Source organism: Archocentrus centrarchus, chromosome 9 (assembly GCF_007364275.1).
Source record: "Archocentrus centrarchus isolate MPI-CPG fArcCen1 chromosome 9, fArcCen1, whole genome shotgun sequence".
In the NCBI taxonomy this organism is placed as follows: Eukaryota; Metazoa; Chordata; class Actinopteri; order Cichliformes; family Cichlidae; genus Archocentrus; species Archocentrus centrarchus.
Genome location: NC_044354.1, coordinates 14074659 through 14102450, shown reverse-complemented (window position 1 = coordinate 14102450; position 27792 = coordinate 14074659). Strand labels below are relative to the sequence as shown.

The 27792-nt window shown below is 41.3% G+C and overlaps 1 protein-coding gene across 1 annotated transcript; it reads left to right on the top strand.

The window, feature by feature from the left end:
- Window positions 1-1504: 1504 nt before the first annotated feature.
- Window positions 1505-27022, top strand: gas2l1 (growth arrest-specific 2 like 1). Its single transcript, XM_030738198.1, has 5 exons — window positions 1505-2685; window positions 11753-11860; window positions 19328-19424; window positions 20212-20515; window positions 22257-27022. Exons 1-5 carry the CDS (start codon window positions 1984-1986, stop codon window positions 24355-24357), a joined length of 3312 nt encoding a protein of 1103 aa, XP_030594058.1. The 5' UTR covers window positions 1505-1983; the 3' UTR covers window positions 24358-27022.
- Window positions 27023-27792: the final 770 nt, after the last annotated feature.

Genomic DNA, 27792 nt, shown 5'->3' with positions numbered 1-27792 from the left:
CATAATAAGAACATCCCACAGCATCACAAAACTTAGACTTGGTTGAGTATGAGCCCTTAGGATTCATAGATATTCATAACTCCAAATTGTGCGCTTCAAGTCCACAGTCCTGCCCGGTTATCTTCTACATTTAAAAAAAAAAAAAAAAAAAATGAAAAAAAGAGAGAACACACACACACACACACACACACACACACACACACACACACACACACACACACACACACACACACACACACACACACACACACACACACACACACACACACAGAGTTTCTCTCATGCACAGAGTAGATCATGTGCTCTTTTATTGACTGCTTTGTATTTTACTCAGCAGCATGTTTGACTAGACTGATCATTCCTTTGTTAATCACCAATCATCTGCTGTTTGACTACTTTGATTTGAGCTGTGCCTATTCAAACTGTAACCAAACATTCACTACAAAACTACAAAGCTCTCAAACAAAGCTGTCAAAGTTTGATTAGATTAGCAATTTCTTTGGATCATATCATGGACAGCATGACTGTGCACTCAGTTCTTGGTCCAATATGAATACTTTACTTGCTTTTTGGGTGATTTGGTAAAGAGGCACAAAGACTTTATTATTGAGAGATGACGAAAACAGCTTATGTTTAAAAAAAATAAAATAAATCCTCAATTCTTACAGGGTAGACAAAACAGAGTGGGCACTTAATACTTTCAGTCCAACAGCACTGAATAATAATCTTTTTAAAAAGTCCACATGCATGTAACAATAACTGACATTTGCATCAGCCACAGTACTTCTGCCATTTTATCAGTAATAAAAGTATTCACATACTTTGATTAAAAGTACTGCACTGCAAAAGTACTCTTTTTAATTAAAGTACTGCACTGAAATGTATTTTGAGTAAAGGAATCTAAGTATGATGATTAAAATGTACGTACAGCATTATGATGTGCAGTAGTCCCTCAGTTTGTTGCTCTATCTCACTTTTTTCTTTTTTTTTTGAGGAAAATAATAGTTACAATAACTATTTACATGCCAGTAAATTATTATTAGTCATGCGTTATTGTAAAATATTATTTTTACTGTTGAAGTTGTAAAAGTGGTTATTTTTATTATGGATAAATAATCTAATTATCTGGCTTGTAAAAACAGTTGAAAATAGTGACAAATTCCATCTATTTTCTCTCAGTTCACTCATTTTATTCACTTATTTAACACGGCTAGCTTAATTTTATTTAAGAACAAACAACAGTTTATTATTGTTAATATTGAAGTTGTTCTATAAATGCCGTGAAGTAGCCGAGCAGAAGTCGAAAGTGGCGTGGAAATAAAGTATTAGAGCCTACTTATTTAAATTCCAGCACTGCATTTTAGGATCCTTTACTGTTAAACACCACTGAGGGAAACAGGGGGTTAAGTTTTCCTCCTCTGAGCGTTTATCCCTCATAATGGGATGTGCCACCGAGTCGCTCTGCTGGTCTAAGCTACAGCAGGTCAACATATTCAGCGCAAGAGGCGGCGCAACATGGGCTGAGCCTATTCGCAGTGAAATGAGCTGTGGACTCCGCGCTGCTGAGTGGTTTTGATTTCAGTCTGCTCTGACTGACCGCCTCGGACACAGCTATGGCGACACGTGGATTTTTGTGGGTGAGAGGACCCACCGGCCACAGGGTGGATTAACTGATCGTCGCACGGGTGCGTGTCGGCGTCCAGCGCTGCTTCGGTTACTCTCTGGGACTCGGCGATGCGTTCGTTAAAGGAAACGAATTTCCCAGATATCCGGAAAACGCATCCATGCGCCACGGCCGCTCCGCATCCCGATGTGCTTCTGACAACACAATGCCTGGCTTCAAGGAGCTTTCATGGCACATCGGCATGGGTGCGTCCACACGGTTATTTTGCTATTCTTTGCGCATGAGGCTTCGGAGCGCAGATGTGCAATGAGACTATCAGGAATTATCAAGTAGACTTTATTGATACATAATCTGACAATATGGCTGATCAGAGCAACATCCAGTCCGCCGCATCCAAGAGCATCCGGCCCTTTAAATCCAGTGAGGAATACCTGTATGCCATGAAGGAGGATCTGGCTGAATGGCTGAACACCCTGTATGATCTAGATATCACTGCGGACACCTTTATGGAAGGGCTGGAGACGGGCTGTGTCCTCTGTCGGCACGCCAACAATGTGAACCGCGCCGCGCAGGAGTTCCAGCTGGAGTATCCCGAGGCTGCACGGTCCATGAAGGTGCCGTCTAAAGATGTCGTCTTCCAGTTTCGCAATGTTGTCCCTGGCTCGTTTGTGGCGCGGGATAACGTGTCCAATTTCATCACCTGGTGCAGGCAGGAGCTATGGATTAAAGACGTCCTCATGTTTGAGACAAACGACTTGGTGGAGAAATGCAACGAGAAGAATTTTGTTCTGTGTCTCCTTGAGGTGGCGCGACGTGGGTCCAAGTTCGGCATGCTGGCCCCCATGCTGATCCAGCTGGAGGAGGAGATCGAAGAGGAGATCCGGGATCAGGAGAGCCTGCAGATCGATGAAGGGGAGCCGGCTGAGCAGAGCTCGCCCAGCAGGCGTTTCAGTCGGAAGGAAAGCATTAAGAGTGTGGAGGATGAAGAAGAACCAGATCCAGAGCCCTTCATCTGGCAGCAGAAGAGAGTTTTATGTGACATGCGAAATCTGGATGAGTTGGTGAGTTTGATGAATGAATAGATAAAAGATGAGCTACTCCACAAATCCAAAATGTGTCATAACTGCTTTATGAATTATGAAAGTTGAGTGCAGCCTAATGAGCCCTCTGCTCAGTTTTCACATTGTTCAGTCATAACTGTGGAAGTGCTGGGAATCCTTCCTCCCATTATAAATGTGAATCCAGATTTTTCATCCTCTGGCCTCGGTCTACAGTAAATATCAACCAGTGTTATTTGACTGGTGTTAAAGCAGCATTTAACAGCTACAGCTCACAGAAGACTAATTCCTCGCACCGCAAAACACAGAAATGTGTCAGAAGTGAAACACTTGCTCTGAAAGTACCATGTCAGTGATAAAGGAGGCAGGAGAGTTGTTGATCACCTGTGGCGTGGGTGTGTGCATACATCTGTGCTTATTTTAGAGTATGCCGTTAAATTCCTGCTCATCTGCAGGGTCAGAGTGTCTTGTTTTCTCCCACAGGAAAGCTCTGAAATGTCACAGGGCAGGCCAGCGGCATTTCTTCTTCTGCATTCTCGTAGAAATACCATACTTGCATCTTAAGAGATTGCTTGAGATTTTAAGCAGCTACAGAAATGTGCCATTTCTGTAGCTGCTTAATCTTAGATACAAAGAGTGTCCCTTTGGGCAGTTTGCTTCTAAAACACTCCCTCGTCTCTGCAGTCAAACCATTAACTCTAGTCATTCATTGTGTTGAACTGGTTGACCTTTGACAGGGCATGCTGCACATGAACATGTGATGGAGGCAACGATCTTGCCAGAGCAAAGCTAATGAGCTCCCAGACAGCCCAGCACAACACTCGCTTGTTAAGTTGCGAGTGGGGGGTGGCTGTAATATTGTCATGTCTTTGACACCAAAAATGTGAGGGACAACAGGGGGAGGAGGGGAGACAGTCAGCAGCCACACTCATGCTTGTCAGGCAGCAGAGCACAGCATTTCTAGTGTGACCTCCAGAGAACAGGAGAACATGTGGAGGTGGATTCCTTATCCAGAGTAAGTCCGCACATTTTCACTTACATGACTGAGGGTTATACAAGCGAGCGATATTTTTGGAAGAGAATCGTCATAGGAAAGCTACAGATTCACATCCCCATCTCTCCTTTTCTGTGTTTTACACTGGCAACATCCCTTAGCTGTGCTCACTGTGTCATCTGTTGGCGAGTGACTGAGACGCAGATTTGACGGCTTTTGAATGGCTTAAGAAGTGCAATTGTTCATTATCTTCTGTCTGATGAATAAACTCTCCATCCTGAAACCACTGTGGCACTTAGATTACAGGCTGCAATATTAAAATAGTACTCTATCATTGAGGGTGTTATACAGATTGTTTGCAGAGTTGTATTTAGTAACACATCCTTCTAATTACTTGAGCTGTTTATGATAGATGGTGTGTAACACATGTTTCCAGTGACGACCTCTTGATTTTCTGGACTCTAGCACAGGGTCTTTACCAGGAAATAAAAAGCCTCATTTTCATCTACATAGTTTTGATCAATATCTGCTACTCAGTTCTAGCTGCAAGGCTTTAGACCTCTTTGCCCTCCATAAGCACAGTCACAAGTTTATCCAGCAGAAGACTTTTGTATTTAAAAGAGAATGAAAATGCTCTATTAGTCTAAATTAATTCAAATTCACATTGACTTGATTTTGTTTGTGTATATATTAAAGAAAAATACATAATTTATCAACCTCTCCACAAACCACTTTCCTATTCATATCCAATAATAATAATAATAACATATTATCAATTAATTGCCAGCCTCTTATCTCATGAAAGAGCCCAGTAATGTGAGCTTTCAGCTTCCATTTAGCTTCCATGTGTTCTTACAAAAAAGTCTTCATGTGAGGCAGTAGATGGTGGGGGATAATATCCATTCAGACTGATTAGAGTCAGGATATCATTGTTAACATGTTTACCCACAATTCATTCAATTTGAGCTGATGTTTATATGTATGAACATATTTCTATTATAAGGCAACTCCCAATGAGATTGGCATGCAAGATTTATTTATCAGTTATTAAGTGTCTGATGTAATAAATGTTGTTTTACTATTTCTTACAATTTGATATTTGTCTGTTATGTAGCTCCTGAGGTTTGCATCTTTTTAATTCATACACATTCTCATTTATTCCTGATTCTTGTCCCTGGGACATGCATTTTGGGTTAATTGGTGATTCTAAATTGGTTGTAGATGTGGATGAACATTTGTCTCTGTCTCTGTATCGGTATCAGTTGGGTTAGGCTCAAGTTATCATTCCCTAGTGGGATAAGCAGTTAAAAAAATCTGTGTGTGGATGGCTGTTCTTCAGTGCATTGTTTAGTGGTTGGCCAATCAAGTTAATCCTATTGTTGAGACAAAGCAAGTGTGGTGATAATGGGATTACATGTAATGTAATGTAATGTAATTCTAATGAGTGTGTTTACAGTATACAGAGAGGCCATGATAACTCAAACTACAGGTCCCTCTTTGGGCATCTGGCTGTTCAGTAATCATAGTAACTGTGTCACAAAAGTTGTAATTTGTCCCTTACTGCTTGGCTTATGTGAGAGTAAAGTGACTCAGTAAACTTATGACTCGCAGTGCTGACAGTTGATGTGTCAACACATCAGCTACCTGCTCTGTACAACAGGTATAAGCTGACTTTCCTGAGTCCAACACACCCTCACCACCAGCCTTGCACTAATCTGTTAATGTACTAGTCATGCAACACTGGGACAGCTCTCCAATCTAATGTTGAGGAAGTGACTCAGTGAGACTTGTGAGTGCAGTAAATGTTCCTCTTCTGAATCCCGAAGATGTTCAGACAGCAGCTGGCTCACATGGATGAGCTGTATATACCCACACGTACAGTTTATCCTTTGCATTACGGGATTTTCTGTCGTATCGTCATCCTACAGGGATTATGATAATAACATTGATCATATCTGTATCTGTATGTTTCTATATCCTTCACTGAGGCTGAGGCAAAAACACATAGTGCCTTCACAGATATCTTTTTGTCTCTTTTCCCAATCTCTGTGCTTAATTGTAAAAATGCATATTGTAGCTATACAAACTGCTATCTATTAAATACAGAAAATTACACCTTATGTCCACTAATATGCGTATGTTTAATATGTTTACATTGCCTAGGCAGTTACACTTTGTCATTATTGTACTTAGAAACAGAAGCTCATACAGGCTTCACGATTGTTGTCCTTCATTCGTCATCTTTCCTTCTTTTTGCTCACTCCTGTAAACTGGTTCATGTCTTTTGTCGCCACAGGCTTCAACATTCAGTCCTCATTTAGTTTGTGTATGTGAGCCCTCACATCCCATCCCCCACATCTGTCTCTACTGGAGATGATAAAGCAAAGAGTGGAACCGCATGTCATGTTGGTAGCATGGAACGAGGAAATGAATAGACTGCTACTGTTGGCAGTGAGGAAATCAAAGGCTGACATCTTGATCTTTGGATGGAAACACCAGCAGGGCAAAGGGAAAGGGTGATAAAAAGAGATAACGTGTGTATTATGACTGTATGTATGGAGACTCTGCTCCGGCAACCTCATGGTCCCATTCATGCATTCAGGGTATACAAAGGGGGAGTAGACGACAGATAGTGTGCCTAGAGTGACTTCACTGTACACTCTGTTAAACCTGACTAGAATGGATGTTGCTCTGGGGGGGAGAGCTACAGTAGAGAGTGAAATGGAAAAGTAGGTCATCATGCGTTGCATTGGGTCACACTCAGATGCTTTGCTGAGAGAGCACAACAACCTTAACTCTTTCTCCTTTCTTTGTTATGTGCACTTCATTGTGAAAGGGGGGGTGTGCTGTTTAAAAGGTTATTTTGCATAGTAATAGTTCTGGCCATCTCGTTTCTCATCGCGATTTTCCGTACAGCAGGGTGCACATGGAATAGCTGAGCCCTCAGTTTGCATAATGCTCACTTTATGTCTTTATTGTACCACTTAATGCTATCAGCTGATCGTTTGCATGTTTTTCATTGAACTGGGTGTGGATCTGCACATGCCTCTTTTTGTCTGCATGAACAGTTATTCGCTGGTTATTTTCTGCACCTGCCTGCAGCCACTACAAGCTGGTCTCAGGTGGAGATTAAACATAAATTCCTCTAACCTTGCCTGCTACAAGGAGAGTGCTGAGTGTTGTTGATCCTCATTGAGACAAACCAGCAAATCAGCACAACCCTGGCCTGACAATTAATTTTCATGCTCTGAGTGATGATATTGGTCTTCAGCTGGAGCAGTTGAATAATGGAGTTATTCCCCTTAGATCACATGATGTCCATCAGATTTTTATATTGCTTCAGCCTAAGTGAGTGTTTGTCATGTGGCCAAAAGACAGGGACTGATTTACAGAGCATGCTTTCCTTAAAGCAGTAGATGAGAGCTACCCTGAGGCAAGTATGATTACACTTTCACCTCTGTTAAAACACAAAATAGAGTATAAAACAGCAGAAACCATCTACCAGAACCTTTGAAGCGCACTAATTAAAAACACTGTATGTTGTGTGTAAAAAAGGGACATAATCCCTTTCTAGTCCGTACAGATTAACAAACAAAATCCACCATGTTTACAAGGTGGAAATTGCTGGTAATCAGGACATTAAACTAAGCTAACTAGCCACTGCCTGCAATCTCACATTCTTACTCTCCCACTCTGTTGCAGAACTGTTGCTTTAATGCCGCTTTTGACAGAATACAGTACCGTATAAAAGTCTTGAGTCACCTGCAATTTCTTTCTAATTTGCTTCCAAGGAGCCAGACTTTTTTTGTGATGTCTTTAAGTGTTCTTGAGCAATAGTTCTCCAGGCTTTCTGAAGGCCTCTCAAAGTTTTTCTTTTGAATTTTGCTGCTTTTTCTCTCGTTTTCAGTCCAGTCCTTGTACCTGACCAGGAATCAACAAGAAGAGCTTTGCATGTCATTCAAGAAGCCTAAAGACTACACAGCACTGCAGTCTGAGGGAAAAAAAAAAATCATAATTGTAGGCAAATTTATCAGCAATCAGATCTTTTCAGTGATGCTGCATTTTCAGTCCCATCCTCTAGTTCCTCCCCGGATGCAAGTGCCCACTCTAGGGTGCCGCCCTGCACCCTTATCACTTATTTTCCACAAGGAAGATAAGTGATATGTAACTCAAGACTGATAAATAAGTAAACAAACTAATCAGTAAAAAAAAAAAAAAATGCAAATAATCGACAGTAAACAAAGAAATTATTTGAAGAGCAATATTGATTTTGTGAGTCTGAGATGGAAGTAAATCCATATTATTTTCCAACATAAAATAATAGCAACAGTGGTTATAATGGTAACAGATGCAATGGAAGAGCAGTAGGAAATTTCTGAGTGTTTGAAAAGGTTTTAGTAGAATAATTGCATTTATTTTACCCTCACAGCAAAATAATATTAAAGCTAATGCACTTTCAACAGCACTGCAAACTGCAGCCTTCAGAATGATTGTAAATGTCTTTATTCCTTTACTCTTCCCCATGTAAGGGCATTAAGTGACCTGTCTGACCCCGAGGCACTCATCCAACTGTTTTTCCATTTCTTTTCTCTGCTGGTTAGGCCTCCTACACCAGCATACTTACTGTCTCTAAATACTGTCTTTTAGTTCATTCCCTTGGGCTACAGGTCCAGCATAATTAGAAAACATAATTATCATTCATTTAGCCATTCATCACCTCCCTACACCCCCGTGTTGTTTAATGAGATCATTTGTGCAAAAGCTGTTTCCAGTTTATGAGATAGCGTGGTTGTCCGCAGAGAAGTCATTTATACAAGCTGTCAGGGCAGCGGTTTAATAGGTGGATAGAGCTTGATGTGTAACTGTTTTCAGTGTTTCTTCATGAGCTCCGGGGATGCTTGCTTATGGGTGGTGAAGCAATAACCCTTCAAGTTCCAAAAAAATCTCCCTTACCCAGCAGGAGTGGCCTAGTTTTCTTGTGTCTTATCTGATGGCATGCTTGTTTCATCCTGGGAGGCTTCCAGGCTTCGGGGTATGCAGATAAGATAAGAGAAGAGTCTTGTTTTGTCATTTGAAAACATCACCTTGAAGCCAAATGAGCTTTTCTTAACTGTCTTGTTCCTCCAAAGGCCCAAAAGTTAAAATCTGGAAACACCCTGTAGAAATTCCTGTGAAGTGAGTTGTAATGTTCACTTTTTATTGTGGAACTTTAGCAGTACGTAGCCTTCCCTTTATGCTCGTAAAAGGGGCCACTTACAGCAGTACATCACACCTATGTTTGATGAAAGCACTGCAAACTGTGTGGCCGTATGTCGTTGTTGACTCGTAAAGAGAACAGTTATTGAAATGGATGTGCAGCTTGCAGAGTGCATTTGAATAAAAAACCTGAGCCACAAAAACAAAAAAAGGAAAAATCAAGACCGGTTCTGTATATTTACATAATAACAACCACTGACCATACAAGAGCAAATTGTAGAACAATATTGGAAACCCTGGACATTCCTTTGTGATGATGCCATTTTGTTAGGATACAAAGTCAAGTCTTAGTGTTGTATGTTTGTCTACTTTTCAAATGAACAAAGAATATGCACAGAGAATAAAACCAAAACATCTTTAATTCTTCCGTTTCCTCTGTTCACCCTTTTCCATGAATTGACCTTGCAGTGTTTGCAGGTCAGGAAGGAAAACACAGAGGAGACTGCTGACTCATCCTGAGTAGATAGGACACGCTTTGGGATGTGGGATAATGAAAAGGAATACATGATGTTTGCATGAAACTCCTTGGAGAAACAAATGCAGCTTCTCAGTTCAAAGGAAGCATCTCAAAAGTTTCTTGCTGATCAAAATGTTCACTTTTCAGTTATTGCAGTAACATCTCTGCATTCCTATCTCAAGATAGATGTGGGAGATTTCCAGCATAGGGGCATGCTTATGAATTGTTCCCTCATCTTTAATTTTTTTTTTTTCTCTCAAACATCTGCAGCTCTCGCTGGAAACGTCTCTCGTGAGACCGGCATGCATCCATAATTTCTCCCCCAGTTTTCCCCAGTGTTCCAACTCCACTTCCGCGTGTTTCCTGCGTGACCTTATCTCTCTCCGCCCCTTTCATCTCGTCTCCCCCTTTCTACAGTATGTGTGTGTGTGTTTTGGTTTCAGTTTAGCTGCCATTGTTGACACAGTGAAGACATGGGAAGTGCACACATTTCTTAGTGAAGGTTCTGCTGAGTAAATACTTCAAATGCAAGGGCTGCTGTTTGAATGGGTTATTATTAAAAACACTTCAAGTCTATATTCTGCTCCGTGTTTCTAATGTGACACATTGGGAGGAAAACCTATGAGCTCATCTGAACAGGACTTGGAGAGAAAGACTTTACTGTAGCTGCAATGAAAAACAGAACTGAACTGTACAGTCAGAAAGGGGAGGGTAGTGCTATGTGTACGTCTGTTGCCATAGCAGTCTTTCCATTAACACACAGACTGGGGTTTTTCCAAACAGGCCTCGTCCACCTACTGACAGAATGAACGACTGGGTGACTGGGTGGAAAAAAAGCGAAGTAGCAAGCAGCTGTAGATGTAAGCAAAAAAAAAAAAAGAAAAGAAAAAAAAGATAAATATAGGTCTGGTCAGGCAGTGCACAGGCTAAAAATAAAGGCACATCTACAACAAAGTAGATGAGAGACACAAAAAAGAAGGAAAGGATCCTCGATACAAACAGGTGAGAGGCAGAACAGAGGCGCAGGTGAGATGCTGAGGCTTAGCTCTGAGTCCTCCCTCTTTAATTAGCATGGGATAGAAGAAGGGTGCTATTTCAAGAAAATAACAAGGTGGCACCTTAATCTTCTGAATACACCGTACTGGTTGTGCGGTAGGTAGAGTGTGCGCTCACACACACACACACACACACACAAAAACAAACCATATCCCTTGAATCGCTTGAACCCAGCATGAAAGGTTCAGTAAACAGCTAAAGATTTGACACTTACAACCGGATATTTCCCTCCCACGTATCATCTGTTCACATTAATATCAATGACATACACCCATGCCCTTATTTTTTTTTTACTGCTGCGCTTGCACACACGGTTATTCCTCCTCTCCCCCCTGTGTTTTCCTCAGTTCACGCTGCAGCTTTACTTTCTCTCCCCGCTGCTCAGCAAGTGTGCACACGCCTTTGTCTGAGACTGACGCCAAGAAAAACATCAAAGTTGTCCAATCCAGCAAAGAGTGGTAGGCCTGCACAACAAAGCAAGCAATCTCACTCCACCCTGCAGTTGTGTCTGACTCCACTTGCCTAATAAGCACCCCTGACCACAGCAAGGGCACCAGCTCTGACTCGCTCAATTCAGAACACAGCTGGCAGCACAGGCCTGCTGACATCATCAACCCCTAGTCTGGTTTCTCTGTTTTTTTTCTTCCCTCTAGTTGATGATGTCACAGGTACAAACACAGCCATGTAAAAAGCCAAGAGACCCAGAAAGGGAGAGTATTCATTAGCACGTCCAGATATGTATTTTGTGTTTGCTTTGGATTTTATTTGTAACATTTAGCGGTGAACTTAATGACCAAATGTTCTGAAGAGATGAGGTGAGAAAAGGCCTTTAATGTGGTCAGACAGTGGGGCGCGGTGCTTTATCACCCAGTGGAGGCTTGGAGAGAATATTTTGGCAGGAAGATGACACACGCATGCTCCAACACCCTTGAGTACTTAGTAAGACCGCTCATTTCTCACACCATAAAACAGAACCTTTGTGTTTTTCTGACACGTAACGCTTACATCCAGCAGCGCGTCATTCGTGGTTGCAAATTTGTGACTAATCATGATGTCATGTTGGGAAACAGGAAGGGATCTTTATCAGCTTCCTCTTCAGTATGTGCAACATGTTTGGGCCATCTGAATGTTAAAAATGCTTTGTTTTTGCCACTACAGCTCACCTGGTTGAACTGGTGAATCCACATGACAAAGGCTAGAGTCCTTTCTGCCCCCTCATTCTCTCCCTATTGTCCTATTGAAAAAAGGCTTAAATGTCCAAAGAATAAAATCTAAAAATCAATTCTTTTTTTTGTTGTTCTCTACAGGTACGTGAGATTCTGGGGCAGTGTTCCTGTCCAGCTCAGTTTCCTATGATCAAGGTGTCGGAGGGAAAGTACAAAGTGGGGGACTCCAGTGCACTGATCTTCATCAGAGTAAGCCCTCGCCCAGATAAACCCTGACATTACATATAAATATCTGTCACTGTGATATATCATACATATCTTTGTATGTTTTCATTTAATCCTGACAGTTCAGGGTGCAGACCATGTCATGTGAAAATACCTTTATTAGTTTGTAAGAACGAGTTAGATTGAATTAGGTTTATGATACATCCAATGATATGACATATAATATCCATTTTCGCTAAAGTTGGAGATATCATATAAGGCAGTCTAAGGATATATAGGCTACTGGATGATTTAGTAATACATGAAAACATTTGCCAAAGTGTACACAGGTCTGTTGGTGTGCTGCCTCATGGTGTTTATTTAGAACTAGCAAAAGCTAAGTAAATGTCTGATTTAACATGATTGATTGTGTCTAAATAATTATGGACCTCTTACGTTGTTGCATCTGAGCTGCCATGGTGCCAGACATGAAAATTTCAGAAAACCTGAATTATGCTGATTGTTTTGTCAGCATTTTCAAATTCAGGTGGTCTGAGAGGTTTCTGGACTCCTGCACCTCCTCTGAATTCTGTTTCGGGTGCAAAGTGTAAAGAACTAAATAGTCTGAAGTCTGAATAAGATGCAGCAGTTAAATGGGTTAAGCGGTGGAGTTTCTCATGGGAAGTTTGGATTTCCGTGTGAAACCAAGTCAGAGCTTGTATGTGTTCCTGCTGGTGGGAGGGGCTTATAACATTTAGGGGTAAGCTGCAGGGAAAAATGATGGAGCTTTGTTTCTGCCTCTTCTGTATTTCTGTAGCATGTTTAGCTAACAGTGTGACTGTATACAGTGCAGATGTGGGACAAATTAAAAGAAGAACCTGAACCTTGGACCCCTAGTGTCAGGGGATCTAGCAGCTCTGTTTTGCTGGGGAGGGAAAGACAGCATCATCATCAAAACACCTAAGGAGGATATTAGCTCTCAGAAAATGGTGTTCTGTTTCTCCTGAAGAGTGCTGTAGATCTGGAGAATTAATACCATGCACTGAAGCTGCTCTTGCAGCATGTGGTGGTCCAACATCTCACTAAGACACTTGTTGGTTTTTCCTTTAATTTGTCACCTGCCTGTATATATTTGGCACGTAGCACAGCAGGCAAACAGCAATTACATGGAACCATATGGTGCTACCATATGGGATCATCTTGTTCAGGTAATATAGCAACAGAAATGCCTCAGCTGTGTGGCTGAATGAAACTCAGTGAATTATACTGTAACTGTATTATGATTTCTCTCTCTCTCATATACGAGTGTTTTCGAACTGCCTTCATCTGGCCTACTCCCCGGATTGTACTTTTTTCATCCAGACATAAATAGAGGTTTAGGTCACTTCCTGAGTTTTCCTTATCTTGGCTGTAGCCCGTTTCTGCTGGACTGTTGGTCTCATTTTCAGTTCAAAAGCTGCCTCTGAACCAATACCAGGCCTCAGAGGACAGCACAGGAAGGTCGTCTGATACAAGAGATTGATTTGGTGTTACTTACCTAACATGTACCACAGCCAGATAATGGACTCTTTGGACAGCTTTGTGCGTTCGCTGTTGGCGAGCCTGACTGCCAGTAATGCCAGTATTTTTTTTTCTCACTTTTAGCAGCACCATTTGGCCCACGTTAGGAGATGTGATATAATAATATATGATGAAATGTTTGGCACAACCTTCCTTGTTGAAGAAATAACTTTTCATGCATAATGAGTACTACATTTAAAAAATGAGCACTGAATTTAGAAGGTCTAACTGCAAGACTGGCAGTCAGTTTCACAGATATGGATTAAGCCTAGTCCTAGACCGAAAAAATCAATAAAGATTCTTCACTGAAAAAAATGTTCTTAGTCCAAGATAGGGCTTAATCTACATCTAGGAAACTGAGCCTTGGTGTTTAGAAATGGACTGAATCTTGAATGTTTTACAAGGCCCTCCTCAGGGTTGTCAGTGTGTGTACTCTCCTTGGCCTAGGAACAAAATCCAGTGCCATCAACTTATATTGTGATGCGTAATAAATTTTTAAAAACAGATCCAATTCAACCCAGTGATTTACAGTAGCCACCAATCTGTGCATTACTCATTGTGACAGCTGGAAATCGCACACCCAGAAACACCCACATACAGCTAGACCTCACTCACCTATTTGTCCCTCGTTTACACATTCAACATGGAAGGACATCCATAAAACAGCTCCAGCTCTTAGTTGAACAGGACCGTTAAACAGAAGACAGACAGAGGGCAGTTTTACTGACGACAGATGGGACCAGCCCATATTTTGAACATGGAGGAATGAGGCGAGGTTGTATGTGGGTGTTTCTGGGCGTATTTTCATATCTGTAGCAATCACAGCTCCCTGGCTGTTACAACAAGGAAGTGACCATTTCCAGATTTGTGGCCACGACATCACTAATTAATTTTCCGGCAATTCTTTTTTAATTTATATATTTTTTTATATTTATATATTAAAAAATGCATTTAAAAAACAAAAAGTTACAAAATAAAACACCTGTCAGGCATCAGTTATGGTTACCACATTCTCCATTCAACTGTTTCTGGATAACTGTTAATAATAACTGTTGGCTTAGTATTCAAACCATTCAGACCATTCATCCATGTGTCAGAATTTCCCCTGGGAAAAGGACCTGAGAGCAGGACATGGAAGCAAAAAGCATTTATTCACTGACAAAGAATCCAAAAAAGGTCCAAAAAGGTAATCCAAAACAGGTGCACAAGAAGGAATGCTAGGAAAATACACAGAGCGCATACAAGCCATAGACAGAACAGCCACTGGTTTTAGACTCTGCTTTTGAATCTTCAGTGTTAGTGTTTTGTCATTAGCTGTATGCATAAACTTTGCAGGTGAAACACACACATATCTGATATTTAGTCCAAAGGTAACAGACTAATAAACAACTAAAATTTCATTAAGCAAAACTGGAGCAGCAACTTCATGGACTGTATAACACAGGAGGCCAGATAATCCAATAAAAATGCTCCAAAATGCTCCAAAAGTTACCAACAGCACTCGCGAGGATCAGTTTAATGACTACGTTGTGGATGAGGCCTAGCAAACAGCTGGACCCTAAGGCTCCAGCTGCCAAATTCACCCCCCTTGTTATGTGTTGTTATGAAGGTTGGTATGAAGGGGGTAAACTAGAGGCCAAAACTAATTTTGTGTCAGATTGTAGATATGATATTAATGCTATAAATTTGTCAATTTTAACACAGGAGTCTATGGAGTCTATGATTAATTCCCTTTTGGAAGCAACCTCAAGCTGCAACTAGAGAAACTGCAGTTTTTGGCACTTCCACATTGGCTTGGCTTCATTTTAGAGCTCCAGGGGTTGCCCCTGAGTTTATCCATTGTGTGACCTAAAGATTTCTAATGTTTATCCATGCGTTTGTCAAATCATTTCCAACTTTTTATTAATGGTTTTAGTTTGTTATTTCAACTATTCATCAGTTCGTTTTGTTTCATTTATTTCATTCATTTACTTTTAGTTAACAATTTCAACTGGTAGTCACACTGTTCAGTGAGTATTCTTTTTTTGTTCTCCCATTTAAATCATCTGTGCATGTTCTCGATTTTCACCTCCTGCTTGTCCATTATTTAAGTAGCTTTTTAGCCTCAAATGTCTTCAGAGCTCCTCAATTCTTAAAATATAATTTCTGTTTTGGTTTGTTTGGTTTTTGTCAGATTACTTGAGCTAATCTGTAATAGTACCACATAGCTACTGCACAAGTATTCCCTGGGGTATCCCTGGGTTAAATACCGATGTACTGCAACTTTATACATAAATTCAACACTTTAAAAAAAACTGTCTATACATATAGACAAAAGTGAAAGAGGGAGGGAGATCTAAAATGTAATCACTATGTTGGAGCTATTAAATTCTACTTTCCCCTTTATTGACTCCCACTGCACATTTTATAATTTGCAAAGAGTCCCTGAGATGCTGTGTGACGTGTTTATAAGCTGCGTAATCAGTGTAAACATGTGTTGGCCTATTGCAGCAGCCATTTAAAGTAACATGTAAATTTCAGAATGGGCTTTGTGTGTGTTCATGAGTGTGCTTTGAGCCTTTTACTTGTCAGATTGGCTCTCTTTATGCTGCTCCGCCTTCCCCTGATGCCTATCTGGGGATGACAGTGATTACACACATGCTCAAGCAGCTACAAGTGCACCCAACACGCTTCCCTTGTTCTTCTGATGGGAGGAAACGGGCAGTCGCCTTGAAAGCTGACAAACCCCTATTCAGCTGCCAAGGCTGTGAGAAGGATCTCGGGCTGAGAACAGGGGATGAAGTTGTGAAAGCGAGTGAACAAGCGAGCCATATGAACACGGGGGGAGGTGGGGGGGCTCAATAAAGCATCTTTGTCCTTGAGGGAGGTTGCTCCCTAGTGAGAGGTGATGCATTCACAACAGATAAAAGGAAGCATGAGCTCAATTTTTTAAGTCGCCAACATAATTTAAGAAGACGTTGGTTTATCACGCCCCCGCAATGATGACAAGAAGTCTCTCTGTTCACTGTTGCCATAGAAACAGGGATAGGGTCTCTGTACTGGTGATACCCCTTGAGTGTTTGGGAAATCTGGCAGCTGAGCACTGCTCTAAAGTGGAACATAGTCCCTAAACATCTATTCAGCCTCACTTGACTCCTCAGGAGTTCTGCAGCATTCTTTTGGAAGGGGAAATGCATAATAACTTTCCTGGATACGGGAACGAGAGACAGAGAAGTAAAATGAAGGTAAAATCTGTGTTTATACCTTCAGTTTGATCATTTAATTTCTGATTTTGCTGTAAATTTAGATATCTCTATGACCGCCTTCTCATGTTTCAGCATCTCACATAATAAAATGGGTATTAATCTAAACACAATATTTTTTAGTTGTTAGAAGACTACAGTGGAGTTAGTGTGCTCAGTGTCTGGAAATTATTACCGCAGAATTAGCATTTTAAGACGAGTAATTCTCTTTATGGTCGTTGTACTCTGGTGCAAATCGAAATTTACAATATGAGGTTTCCTGATATCTGGTACCATCATGAAAATGAGTCCACTATTCAGGCTAAAAACAATAACATGCATTTATTAGGATGCTTTTATATTTCACTAAGACATGGAAAGTTGGTTTTTCATCTCAGAATGGAGGGTAATGAACAATAAAGGCAGTGAGTCTGTGACTGTGCAGTCTTGTGAAAAACAAAGTAGACCTTTAGTGCTTCCATAGGAATTAAGATGGTAAGTAGCAGCCAAGAGCTGCTAATCAGATGCACTTGATTATCAACTTATCATCAGCAGGTGTGAGCATGTTTTAGTAGTTTGCTGGTTTGCAGCATTCAGGTGTGTGTTAACACAATACCACAATCTTTCCAGGAGTCTCAGCAAATTCACTACAAGGTCAAATCGTACAATATTCAGAGAAATTACAGAACTAGTTTTGAACTTGTTTGGAAAGATTGCCAGGAGAAAGCCTCTTCTCTCTAAAAAAGAACATGACAGCACAGCTTGGGTTTGCCAAGTACGGCTTAGGTTTGCTTCCAAACAAACCACAGGTATGTCCTTTGGTTTGTTTGGAGACCAAATGAGACCAAAGGGTAGATGTTTGGCCATGCTGTACAGCACCATGTTTAGCAAAAACCAAACACAGCATATCAGCACAATCACCTCATACCAACTGTCAAGCACGGTGGTGGAGGAGTGATGATTTGGGCTTATTTTGCAACCACAGGCCCTGGGCATCTTAGAGTCACTGAGCTGACCATGATCTCTTCTGTATACCAAAGTATTCTAAAGTCAAATCTCTGTTAAAGTCTCAAATCTCAAAGAGCTGTGCATAAACAAATGCCCACAAACCTTAATGAACTGAAGCAATGTTGCAAAGAGAGTGGGCCAGAACTCCTCCACAACAATGTGTGAAACTGATGATACTTATTGATACTTATTAGTGATTAGTTGTTGCTGCCAAAGGTTGTTCTACACGCTATTGAATCATGCGGTGTACTTTGTTTTTCAGTGGACTGCGTAGAGTCACATGAAAACTTTCTTTTTCACATGACTGTCAATTACACAAACAAGAGTTTTATGAACCCCCAGTTTTAAAAAATGGGGGGGGATTTTTAAAACAATGCTCGTGATTGTCCTTTAGTTTTAGCTAAAGGCTTTTTTGGGGACCCAAATTTCTCTATGCAGGAAAAACCTAGACAGAGAAAGTAACAAGTAACAGAAAAAGGGATAGAATTTAGAGTCTATACAGTATTGTAAATTAGAACAAAAAGTTGTGTGATGAAATGCAAAGAATAGTTTGTTCCTCTCTTTTTCAGCCTTTTATTTTAAATGTTAATACTGCAGTGATGAATATGATGATATGCTAAAAGCATTGTGCAACACTGATGGCCGCGCAGCATCACAGAAAGCATAAACCTGTTACTGACATAAGGCCAAAGCATTGGAGAGTAAGCAGTTTATGCTTTCACGTCTGATAGAGATAAGCAGATCAGCTGTTTTTAGGGATTTAATGTAGTAGCGGAGAAAGGCCAATGAGAAGACTTGTAGTGGATTGGCAAGGATTGCATTGGGGAGAAGGTGGCATCAGACTTCGGTGCACATGCCATGTCTGTGCCCTCTCTCTGACCATAGTCAGGGACACTGAGATGAGATGCTGTGCAACATTTGATTTGGTGGAAATAAACTCTGTGCCAGCCTGCACAGATTTGCCATTATGGCTTTGCCCTCTGTGGCCTCAAAGACCGGGTTACAGCCTTCAAAACATGTGGCTGGCAGACTGTGTTACACAACCCAAGGTAGAGGGGTGCATCCGCGGGGCTGTCACATCAAGCAAAATCTGCTGCTTCACTGAAGGCGGCTTCTGCCTGGAGGGAGTGGGACTCTTTGGTCTGATCCTATGGAAGATTGCTCCTCAAAGAGAAAAGGAGAGTAGGAAGTGACATATCCACCAACCCCCCCTCTGTTATGGCTGTCCCGGCCCCCCTCTTCTCTCTGCCCCTCTCCCTGATAGCTGAAATCTCAGCAGAGGGGACAGCAGGGGTGAGTTATTTCCATTCAAATTCACCCTGCTACCCCCTGAAAACACGGGGAAGCCAGATGAGAGGCATGAGTGAGAGGGCCAAAAAAAAAAACAGTGCCTTTCACAGCACACTTTGGGCTCTTTATTATGCTACCATACTCTGTTTAATTGTGGGTTGGCATAGTAATGAATACCCCTCATAATGGCAGCAGCTGGGGGTGATGCTGGAGAAAGAGGAGTTGTGGGGAAAGGGGAGATGGGGACACATGCAGGGGTCCATCTAGAGGTTATGTAACACTAAGGGCCAGCTAGGCAGCCTTCAGCAAGCTGCCCTGTTTGTGGAATCTATGGACTTGTGTGTGGTGGTGAAGTATATTCAAAGGTTGAAACATTTTTTCTGTGTATGAATGTGTATGTTCATTTCTCTTTTTTTTTGTTTTCCCCCTTCAGGTCCTTCGTACCCATGTGATGGTGCGTGTTGGAGGGGGCTGGGACACATTAGAGCACTATTTGGACAAGCATGACCCATGTCGCTGTGCTGCTTTTGGTGAGGTCATTTCCTATTCCCCACTAACCTCTTACCAAACAGCTTTATTGTTATGGCTCAGTGTTTCATAACTCATGATTCACTAAAGATCATGATTCACATTTGATGTACTTTGTTCAGACTATGGCAGGTACTGTGAATCATTAAATAATTGTATTTGTCATTCAGTCCCTGTAGACATAACTATAATTTGAGAAATTCAAAATTTCATCATTGCATCTATCAGATTTTTGCTGTTTGACTTATTCTGTGACTAATTTTGAATAGTTATATCACCCATCAACAGTCAGTCTGTCAGACTGAACCCTGAGGCACTCTGACTTTGTAATTACTCTTCTGCTACTTGATTCAATGACATGTCTGTATAGCAGCTCATTACAACTTAAAACGTTTTTGCTACTTTGATTAGCAGGACAGTGATCATCATAACTCTGCAACAGTGAGAGTACACATCCTGATCTAAACTCCTGCTGAAGTCAGGGGGTGACCAGTGTCTATCTATAAAAGGCCACGCTGACAATAATGCAGTGATAAGTGTTATAGGAAAAGGTCATCTATGGCCTATAATTGTTTTGGATGAGAACTCATTCTCTGATTGGCTAGGTTGACTAGTGAGTCCATCTGTGGACAGCAGCTGTAATTTGTCTGCTAATAAAAAGCTAGATGCCACAGTCGTTAGCTGTGGTGTATTTCTTGGCCACTTGATGCCTTTTATCCTTGTACAGGCTGTCTGCCAATGTTGGTTAGAAGTCTTTCTAAACCACTTGTTGACAATCTTTTCCCACAGCCCACCGCTACCATCAGGCTAAAGCTAGTGGCCAAGGTCAGGGAGCCCAGAGCAAGTCCTCAAGCGCCCACTCCTCTCGCTCCACCAGCCCAGGTCCACACTGGCGAAACGATGGCATCGCACCCTACAAACTTTCTGACAGGCGGTCCCTGGAGCCCCTTTCTGCTCAGTGTGCCTCGTCTTCTCCCTCTGCGCGGCCAGGTCGATCTCAGAACTCTTTAGAGCTCGACTCTGGTGCAGCACGTACTCTTCTCCCAAAGCCGCCACGAGATCGCTCAGAACCCCGCCACTTTAATCCTCTCAGGTGAGTGTGTGTGTCTGCATAACTGTGCAGGCAAGTGTGTGGGTAAGTGTGATACAATAATTAGAAATTAGGTAGCCTGGGAGAGGATACTCAGTTTTGTGGCTTGTGCTTTTGTGTCTGTTAACAGGCAGCCACACAACAAATATACCAGAAGGCTCCAGATTAGAGCAGAGCAGATTTATCTAATCTCAGGTGACATTGCCCTGATAAATCCATAACACACAGCCACCCTACAGCACCTTCTTTTGGCTACAAGGTAGAGATGGCCGTGTTTAACCAGCTCTCTTCAGGATTTCTCTCTTCACTTTCATTTTACTAATGAGATTTTTAATCATCTTTCATGGTTGGGATTCTCAGGGAACTGTTGCTCAAGACTTTCTTCACTCACCATGTAAACAGATGGTCTAAATCAGTGTAAAGTCTGTGTCAAATATAACCACAAATCAGGCTCATATGCTTCTAAAGTGGCCTATCAGAGAAGGGTACTGAGATCTTTATCCATGGCTTTTATTATAGGGATATAAAAACAATAGATAAAATAAGATCTTCTAATAGATTTCATGAAGCTGGCAAAATCTTCCACATACCTTTGAATATGTCAGAGTGTGGAGGCGCCTTTGTTTAACACAATTATAGGCTGAATGGTGGTTTACTTTGGCTCTAAGCCAATATGCAGCTCATTTCTGTTATGAGCGACAGCTCAGATCAGACGTCAAAGCAACAGCTTATTCCAATTAACGCTGTGTGGGTTGGGCATCCCCGTTCAAAGATAAAGACTAAGCTGAAACTATCCCTAGACAACTGTTCAGCTAAGTGTGGAAGTAGGTCAACAGGTGGGCTCCATGCAGATAAATTGCTATGCCTAAATATATGCTAATGTAATTTCGGAGGATAACTACAGAAGTCCAGTTTGAGATCCTTAAAATCTCTCTAAATCAGTAAACTGTGTCTCCGCCACCAAAAGTCATCACAAAGGACCACAGCATGCTGTTACGACGAAATTGCTTAATTATTATTTTAATTTGTAAATTATACATACTGTATCTTTCTTCTCATGCTGCTCTTGTTTTTAAGTAAAATTTCAAGTTATACTAACAAAACATGCAAATACACTTTATCAGTGTTAGTTAATAAACAGACCAAGTGCTGTATTTCACCCATGTATAGAAAGTGCAAGAACACCTGAAATCTTACTTCAAACAAATAACACAGCCTGTGCTATGTCTTTAAATAACCAACAGTATTCACTCTACTGATCAGTACTCATTGGATCAATTGAGGTTTCTCCTTCCCGTAATGTGAACTATATGCTGATTAAACAGTTAAACCCCATGGTCCTGCTGGTGCATGACAGTGGAGTATGTTCTGGTCGAGAAAGCGCAGTGGTGTGTGTTGGGCTATAAAAACTATGAGACCTTTAATCCTGCTCCCACTTGTTCTCATCTTTGCTATAATCCCTCTGGCTGTCACTGCCCACTGTTCCAAGAAACACATGAGCCTTAGGTCAGATGCACTGTCTGTGTGCACCAGGTTGGAAATGCCCACAAATCCCTGTGTATTATCATGGTATGAAGGAAGATGGTAATCGGGTAAATCTGTGGGTGTCTTGAGGGCTGCGACTCAGGCGACCTGTGGAGTAATCTGTGGAATGACTGAAAAACAGAAAAAAAACATTACTTTTATGTATGTATTAGGTATTATTATAAATATAAAGCAATCTATTTTTATGCTTATATTATAGGAATAAGGAGACAATTATGCCAGTGACAAGACGTCTGTCTGGTGACAGTGACTCCTCTACGGCCTCCTCTAAGGGAGGAGGAGGAGGAGGAGGAGGAGGAGGAGGAGGAGGAGGGGGGCGGCAGTCTCTTGGAGGTGCTTCACGGCGCTCTGGTGAAGAAGTAGTGCTGCTCGTCAATCGTAAGGAGGGGAAACATATGATTGAGAGGCCTGCAGCTGGAAATCAGACCCCATCCCTGCGTCCCTCACTGCCTCGCGCACGCAGCCAGTCACGGGAACGTTCTGCATTCATGCCGATACTCAGACCCAACCCACCTCAAGATTCCTCTGAAGGAGTGCGGATGCCTCGCACAGAGAGGGGCCGCTCCCTTGGAAATGAAGGCCCGAGGAGGCTCCTTGGCCCACGGTCCCACAGTCAGAGTAAATTAACCAGCCGTACTCGGTCTGGTGATGCCAGTCCAGGACCCTCTCTCTCCTACAAGGATCCTCAGCCCCCACCTTCAGAGAAACGAGAAGATCTTCGGGCTAAACAAGTGCCCCCATCCTCTCCCAGAATGGGTGCTGGATTCTCCAAAAGGCAGTCATCCTCGTGTTCTAACTCGCCTAATAAAGGGGCCCAGAGCAACAATAGCAGCAGTCCCAGCAAGAAGACTATAACTACTCCCAGACCTCCTGCCCCTCGTTCCCCCTCCATAGGAAAAGGCAGATTGCTGCCACCTGTCACATCAGGGGGACGACGTTCACCACACTCATCTCCTCGCAACTCGCATCATCACGCCGCCCGCTCCTCTCGGACCTCACAGGGTTCCCGGTCTGCTGGGAGAGGCCACCTTAAGAATGCATCTGGTCTGGAATGCCAGGAGCCTGAGGAGGAAGGACTGGGCTTTGGCTTCCAGATGCTGCCAGCCTTAGACCCCCAGAAGGAGCAGGATCTTTATCGCAGCTTTGAGGCCGAGTATCTTGCCAATACACAGCAGGCTAGAGGAGTGTCTAATAAAGCTCCTGGTGGAGTGTCCATACAGCGAGCTGGTACACATTCAATGGCAGCACTCACTGATCCTAATGTCACTGACTCTGCCTATTCCTCTTCTAACTCATCCACCTCCTCCTTGAATGTGGGGGCCAAGATGGGAACTCTTCCTGACCTCAGGGAATCCAAGAGAATTAACCCCCGTCACATCTCACTGGAGGACCCCTTAAATTTACTTTCTGGACACAATTTCGGGGGACCACACAACTTTGGTCAAGGAGAGCCTGGGCACTGGGGGGAGTGTGGAGGTGGTCTCAAGAAGCTCCCAGCTATCTCCAGCTCCATGGAGGAAAGAGAAATACCTCCGTCCCTGCCTGGAATTCGAGACACAGAGTCAGACAGTTTGATGAATGACATTTCTTCGCAACCTGCTTTCCAATGTGGGAATATGAATGGAGAACACAGAGGTTCTCCTCCTGAAGCGAGGATGATAGGTCAACAGAGTCCTCTTGGCTGGAACACACAGCCTCAAGGAGATGTTCCACTGGAAAATCATCAGCCAAACTTACCTTATGACATGGAAAATGGCGATGGGAGTGTTGACCTCCCACCCCCTGAGGACTGTGCATCATCTCTGCCCCTTCCCCTCTCTGAGGACTGCTCTTTCCAGGATTCCTCAAGTGAAAACTCTTCTATGTGCTTCAGCTTGAGCGAATCCCGCTCAGAGTCCCCTCCACCAACTTTACCCTTGACTAACGGGGACACAGATGGAGAAATGCTAGAGACTAAGAAAGGGCCAAAGAAAGCAAATAGGGTCGACCCAATCACTAAGCACAAACTGGGAGCTCGGTTCAGGCCTCGCACTGACAACAGGCCAGAAAATGGCCCCTCACGTATACCCACCCCCGTCAGCTACAGAGAGTTGCAGGCTCAAAACACTCTTTCCCCCTGCCACACCCCACCGCTGTCTCCTCAAAGCTCCCATCCTGCTGGTCGTCAAGCCACATGCAAGGGCCTGCAACAGGCCTTCACTGATATGATCCATCCTCATCCTCATTCCCCAGCCATGGGCAACAAAGATTGCTCCTACCCTGTACAGTCAGGCAGCGTGGACACTGAAGCTTGGATGTAGCACAAAATGAAACTATGGATGACCTAGAGGTTGTTGTCATGAACTTTAACTACTGTGTGTAAAAAAAAAAAAAAAAGAAACAAATTTGGGCTACAGACTGTTTTCACTGCATGTCAAACACTCCTTTTTTCATTTAGTTTTTCCCCTGAATAACTGCAGAGGCTCACATTGCTTTTTTTGCACTCAAGCCAAATTATTTATTACCAAAGGAATGGTCTTTATATTACTGTAATTTTAATGTGTGCATGGGTATGCTTTTGCCAATCATAGTCTTTCTTTTTTTTTTTTTACAAGTCACTAGTGAAATCCTCACGGTTGATAGACAGAAATAGAAAGAGAGAGCATATGTGCTGCCATGTGCCTCACTAAGGGGCATGGTAAAGTGCCAGAGATTTAAAGCTGCAACTCTAGAAACAATGTAAACACTACTCCCTTAGTCATGTGGACTGGCTCCCTCTTGTGGTTTGCCATAGCATCTCTGCTTGCCTTGATAGTCAAAATACTGGCATGATGACTGTGATGTTTTCAGTCTGTCCACATTAGTGGTCTCCATGTATGACTCAGTATACTCACATTACGATAGTAACACTAATCAGTAACATAGACTAAGGTACACCCATCATTCTTCTGACTTTATGAACATTACACGGACTACAAATTTCTGTACAGTTGTTTAATGTTATTATTTAACTATGTCAGCTTTTCATAATCAGCTGTTATAGACAAAGATAGATGCTTTTTGTTTGAATGCTTAATGTCTTTTTAAGATTATGTTTATTGCAGTAAAATGTTTAAAATTTACTTTAAATCTATTGAGTGTAAAAATATGAGGAGCTGAGGGGGGGGAGGTTATATAACTTTGTATGATTGTCACTGAAATTAGAAATTTTGAGTTCTTCTTGTGACCAAACTGTACTCTGGAATCAAATGCTAAGGGGAATGAATGTGTAAATACATGCTGAGAGTGGGTATTTTGTAAAGATGAGGCATGGAATGTACAGTTTAATGTACATATTCACTGTATTCAGTTCTGTGCAGCCTTAGCTATGCAATACCGGTGTTGAAAATGCCTTGAAAATTCCCTTTGCCTTAAAATTTTTTCACAGTTTAATTTTTTCCTTTTTTTTTTTTTTTTTTAAATGTTTTTAGCTTATCATCATTAAAATCTATTAGTTAACACTGCATTGCCATCTTTAATGGTTTATAATGCTTGGACAGTTTAGGGGTGAATGTGAAGATGAAAAAAAAAAAGAAGAAGCATTGCCAGCCAGTTTAATTTATGAATTATACTTGACGTGGATGTACAATTAATGAAACATATATATATATAATGTATTTCCACTCAATTCCCCTGGTTGTTTTCAAACAACAAATGCCAGATAACCTATTTAGCAGATGGAATTCAATAATATGGCACAATTTATATCTAGTGGTAGAAAAAAAAGTTCTATTCAATAGTAGAAAATGTTTTCTTGATATGATACTCATATGTCCTGGTGCTGATTAGAGCCAATAATAAGAATATGATATGGTAAGGTTTGATGGTGGGTGTCTGCATGTGTGCAGAAGTGCATGAATAATGGATACTGTAACTGGATATTAAGGCTACCTTGTGAAGCTTTTGCATGGTTGTCATCAGTATGACATTGCAGACTCCAGCTACAGAGCCCACATTACTAGTTTTGTGGTATTTAGCTGGTGTGAAAGGCAGTAAAGTTGGAATAGTGGTGTCCTGTTTAGTACCCTGCAGAAACTATACAATCTCAAAAGCTTTTGGCTTTGATTAAAGGAAAACTGGTGGGTGCTTTGCATTCATTTTAATGAATATTTTCCACAGACTATGGAGGCAAAGAAAAAGTTGATAAAATAGTTTTTGCTGGATACTAACAGTGAATGGATTTGGAATTGAGAGTGTTGAGAGTGTGCATATCTTTGTGTACATACTATATGGGAATATGTACAGATTTGGAGTAAAGACAGGAGTGGTGTTGGTCTAATTTATTTATTTATGAAATGAACTTTCGTGGGCTCTAGTATTTCCCAAGTTCTGCAAGTGAGTGTTTAGGGAAATCCAAATGAGACAGCAGACAGACAGAATCCCTTGGAAATGTTGCCAGTTAAAAACTAAAGTAATTTGAAGGCAAACTGAACTTATTTATATTGTTAAAGACACAGTTATTTTATCATGTGCTGAATCCTCACTGCTACAGATGATTTATGATGGACCAGTATTGTTAAAGCTACACTGATTCCAATAAGTAGCTGGTTGTCACTTTGGCTTGTACAAACACATTATTATATGTATTCTAATTCTTTTCAATTTATATTTTGTTTTGGTTTGTTTGAAGATTTGAATTTGAATCAACTGGTGTTTTAAATGTACAGGCTAACTGAGCCGGGACTTCTACAATCGTAAAATGATTGTCCTAATTTGCTATCTCTAGATTTCTACCTTCACAGATTTTGGGAAACATTTATTCCTCCATATCCCCAATCAGCAAAATCTGAATGTTTGTGATCTTCACTAAGACTTCGGTTAAATGTACAGATTGCTTGACATTGTGGAATTTGTGTTTATGAAATAGCAATACTGCAATGTTTCACTTTTCTTTTTAAATTTGAAAATGCTGTCAAGTTGTTCTTGTAATAAATATTTTGCTCTGAAGTTTATGATGCACCCCGATCTGTTTTTCATGAATAGCTTTTGGCACATCAGTGACTGGATTTGGATTTACTGGAACTCCTACAGTGCATGTCAGAGAAAAGATGTGTGTGTGTTATTCTTCATGCACAATGTTACTCACCATGATTTTGTACTTGAAGCATAAATAATTTGTTGCATAAGTAACACAATATGACTATACCTCCTGCAGATTTTGCTTGCTGAAGTTCAAAATTTCAACAAAACTGATATTTTATTTTCTGGAGTACACACAAAGATAAAATTCTGCAGTTGTTTCTCTTCACAATGTGTTCAAAAGATTGCAATTTTTTTTATTACTATTTATTGTATATTGGTATTGGTAATGTATTTTGGTAAAATAATTAAGCAAAACCCTACATAGTCTTATGTGCTAACCACCCTGCGACCCATATGCTATCTTTTTTTTTAATAGAAATTAATATTTGGTAATCCTCATTTAAATGAATAGCTGTGCCATTAACGCCTGGAGTTTCAACCCTATATAAACTGATACACAAGACACTTGTACACTATTAACAGTTTGCAGGGTTTAGGCCAAAGATTGTGTATAAATATATGTGCATTTTATACAGTCATTGTATTAGACTGTATCAGCTACCAAATAAACCGACGGCTGAGTATCACCGTGTTTACATAATGAGGCTACTTTGTTCTTACGGTAACTTTCCGAATTATTTATTTACAGTTACATTTAATATTTAATAACCTACTCTTTATGTGGATGTTAAGTA

Coding starts and splice junctions, on each gene's coding strand:
- gas2l1 (XM_030738198.1), top strand. CDS start 1,984: ATGGCTGATCAGAGCAACATCCAGTCCGCCGCATCCAAGAGCATCCGG. Junction 2,686..11,752: donor TGCGAAATCTGGATGAGTTG/GTGAGTTTGATG, acceptor TGTTCTCTACAG/GTACGTGAGATTCTGGGGCA. Junction 11,861..19,327: donor GTGCACTGATCTTCATCAGA/GTAAGCCCTCGC, acceptor TTCCCCCTTCAG/GTCCTTCGTACCCATGTGAT.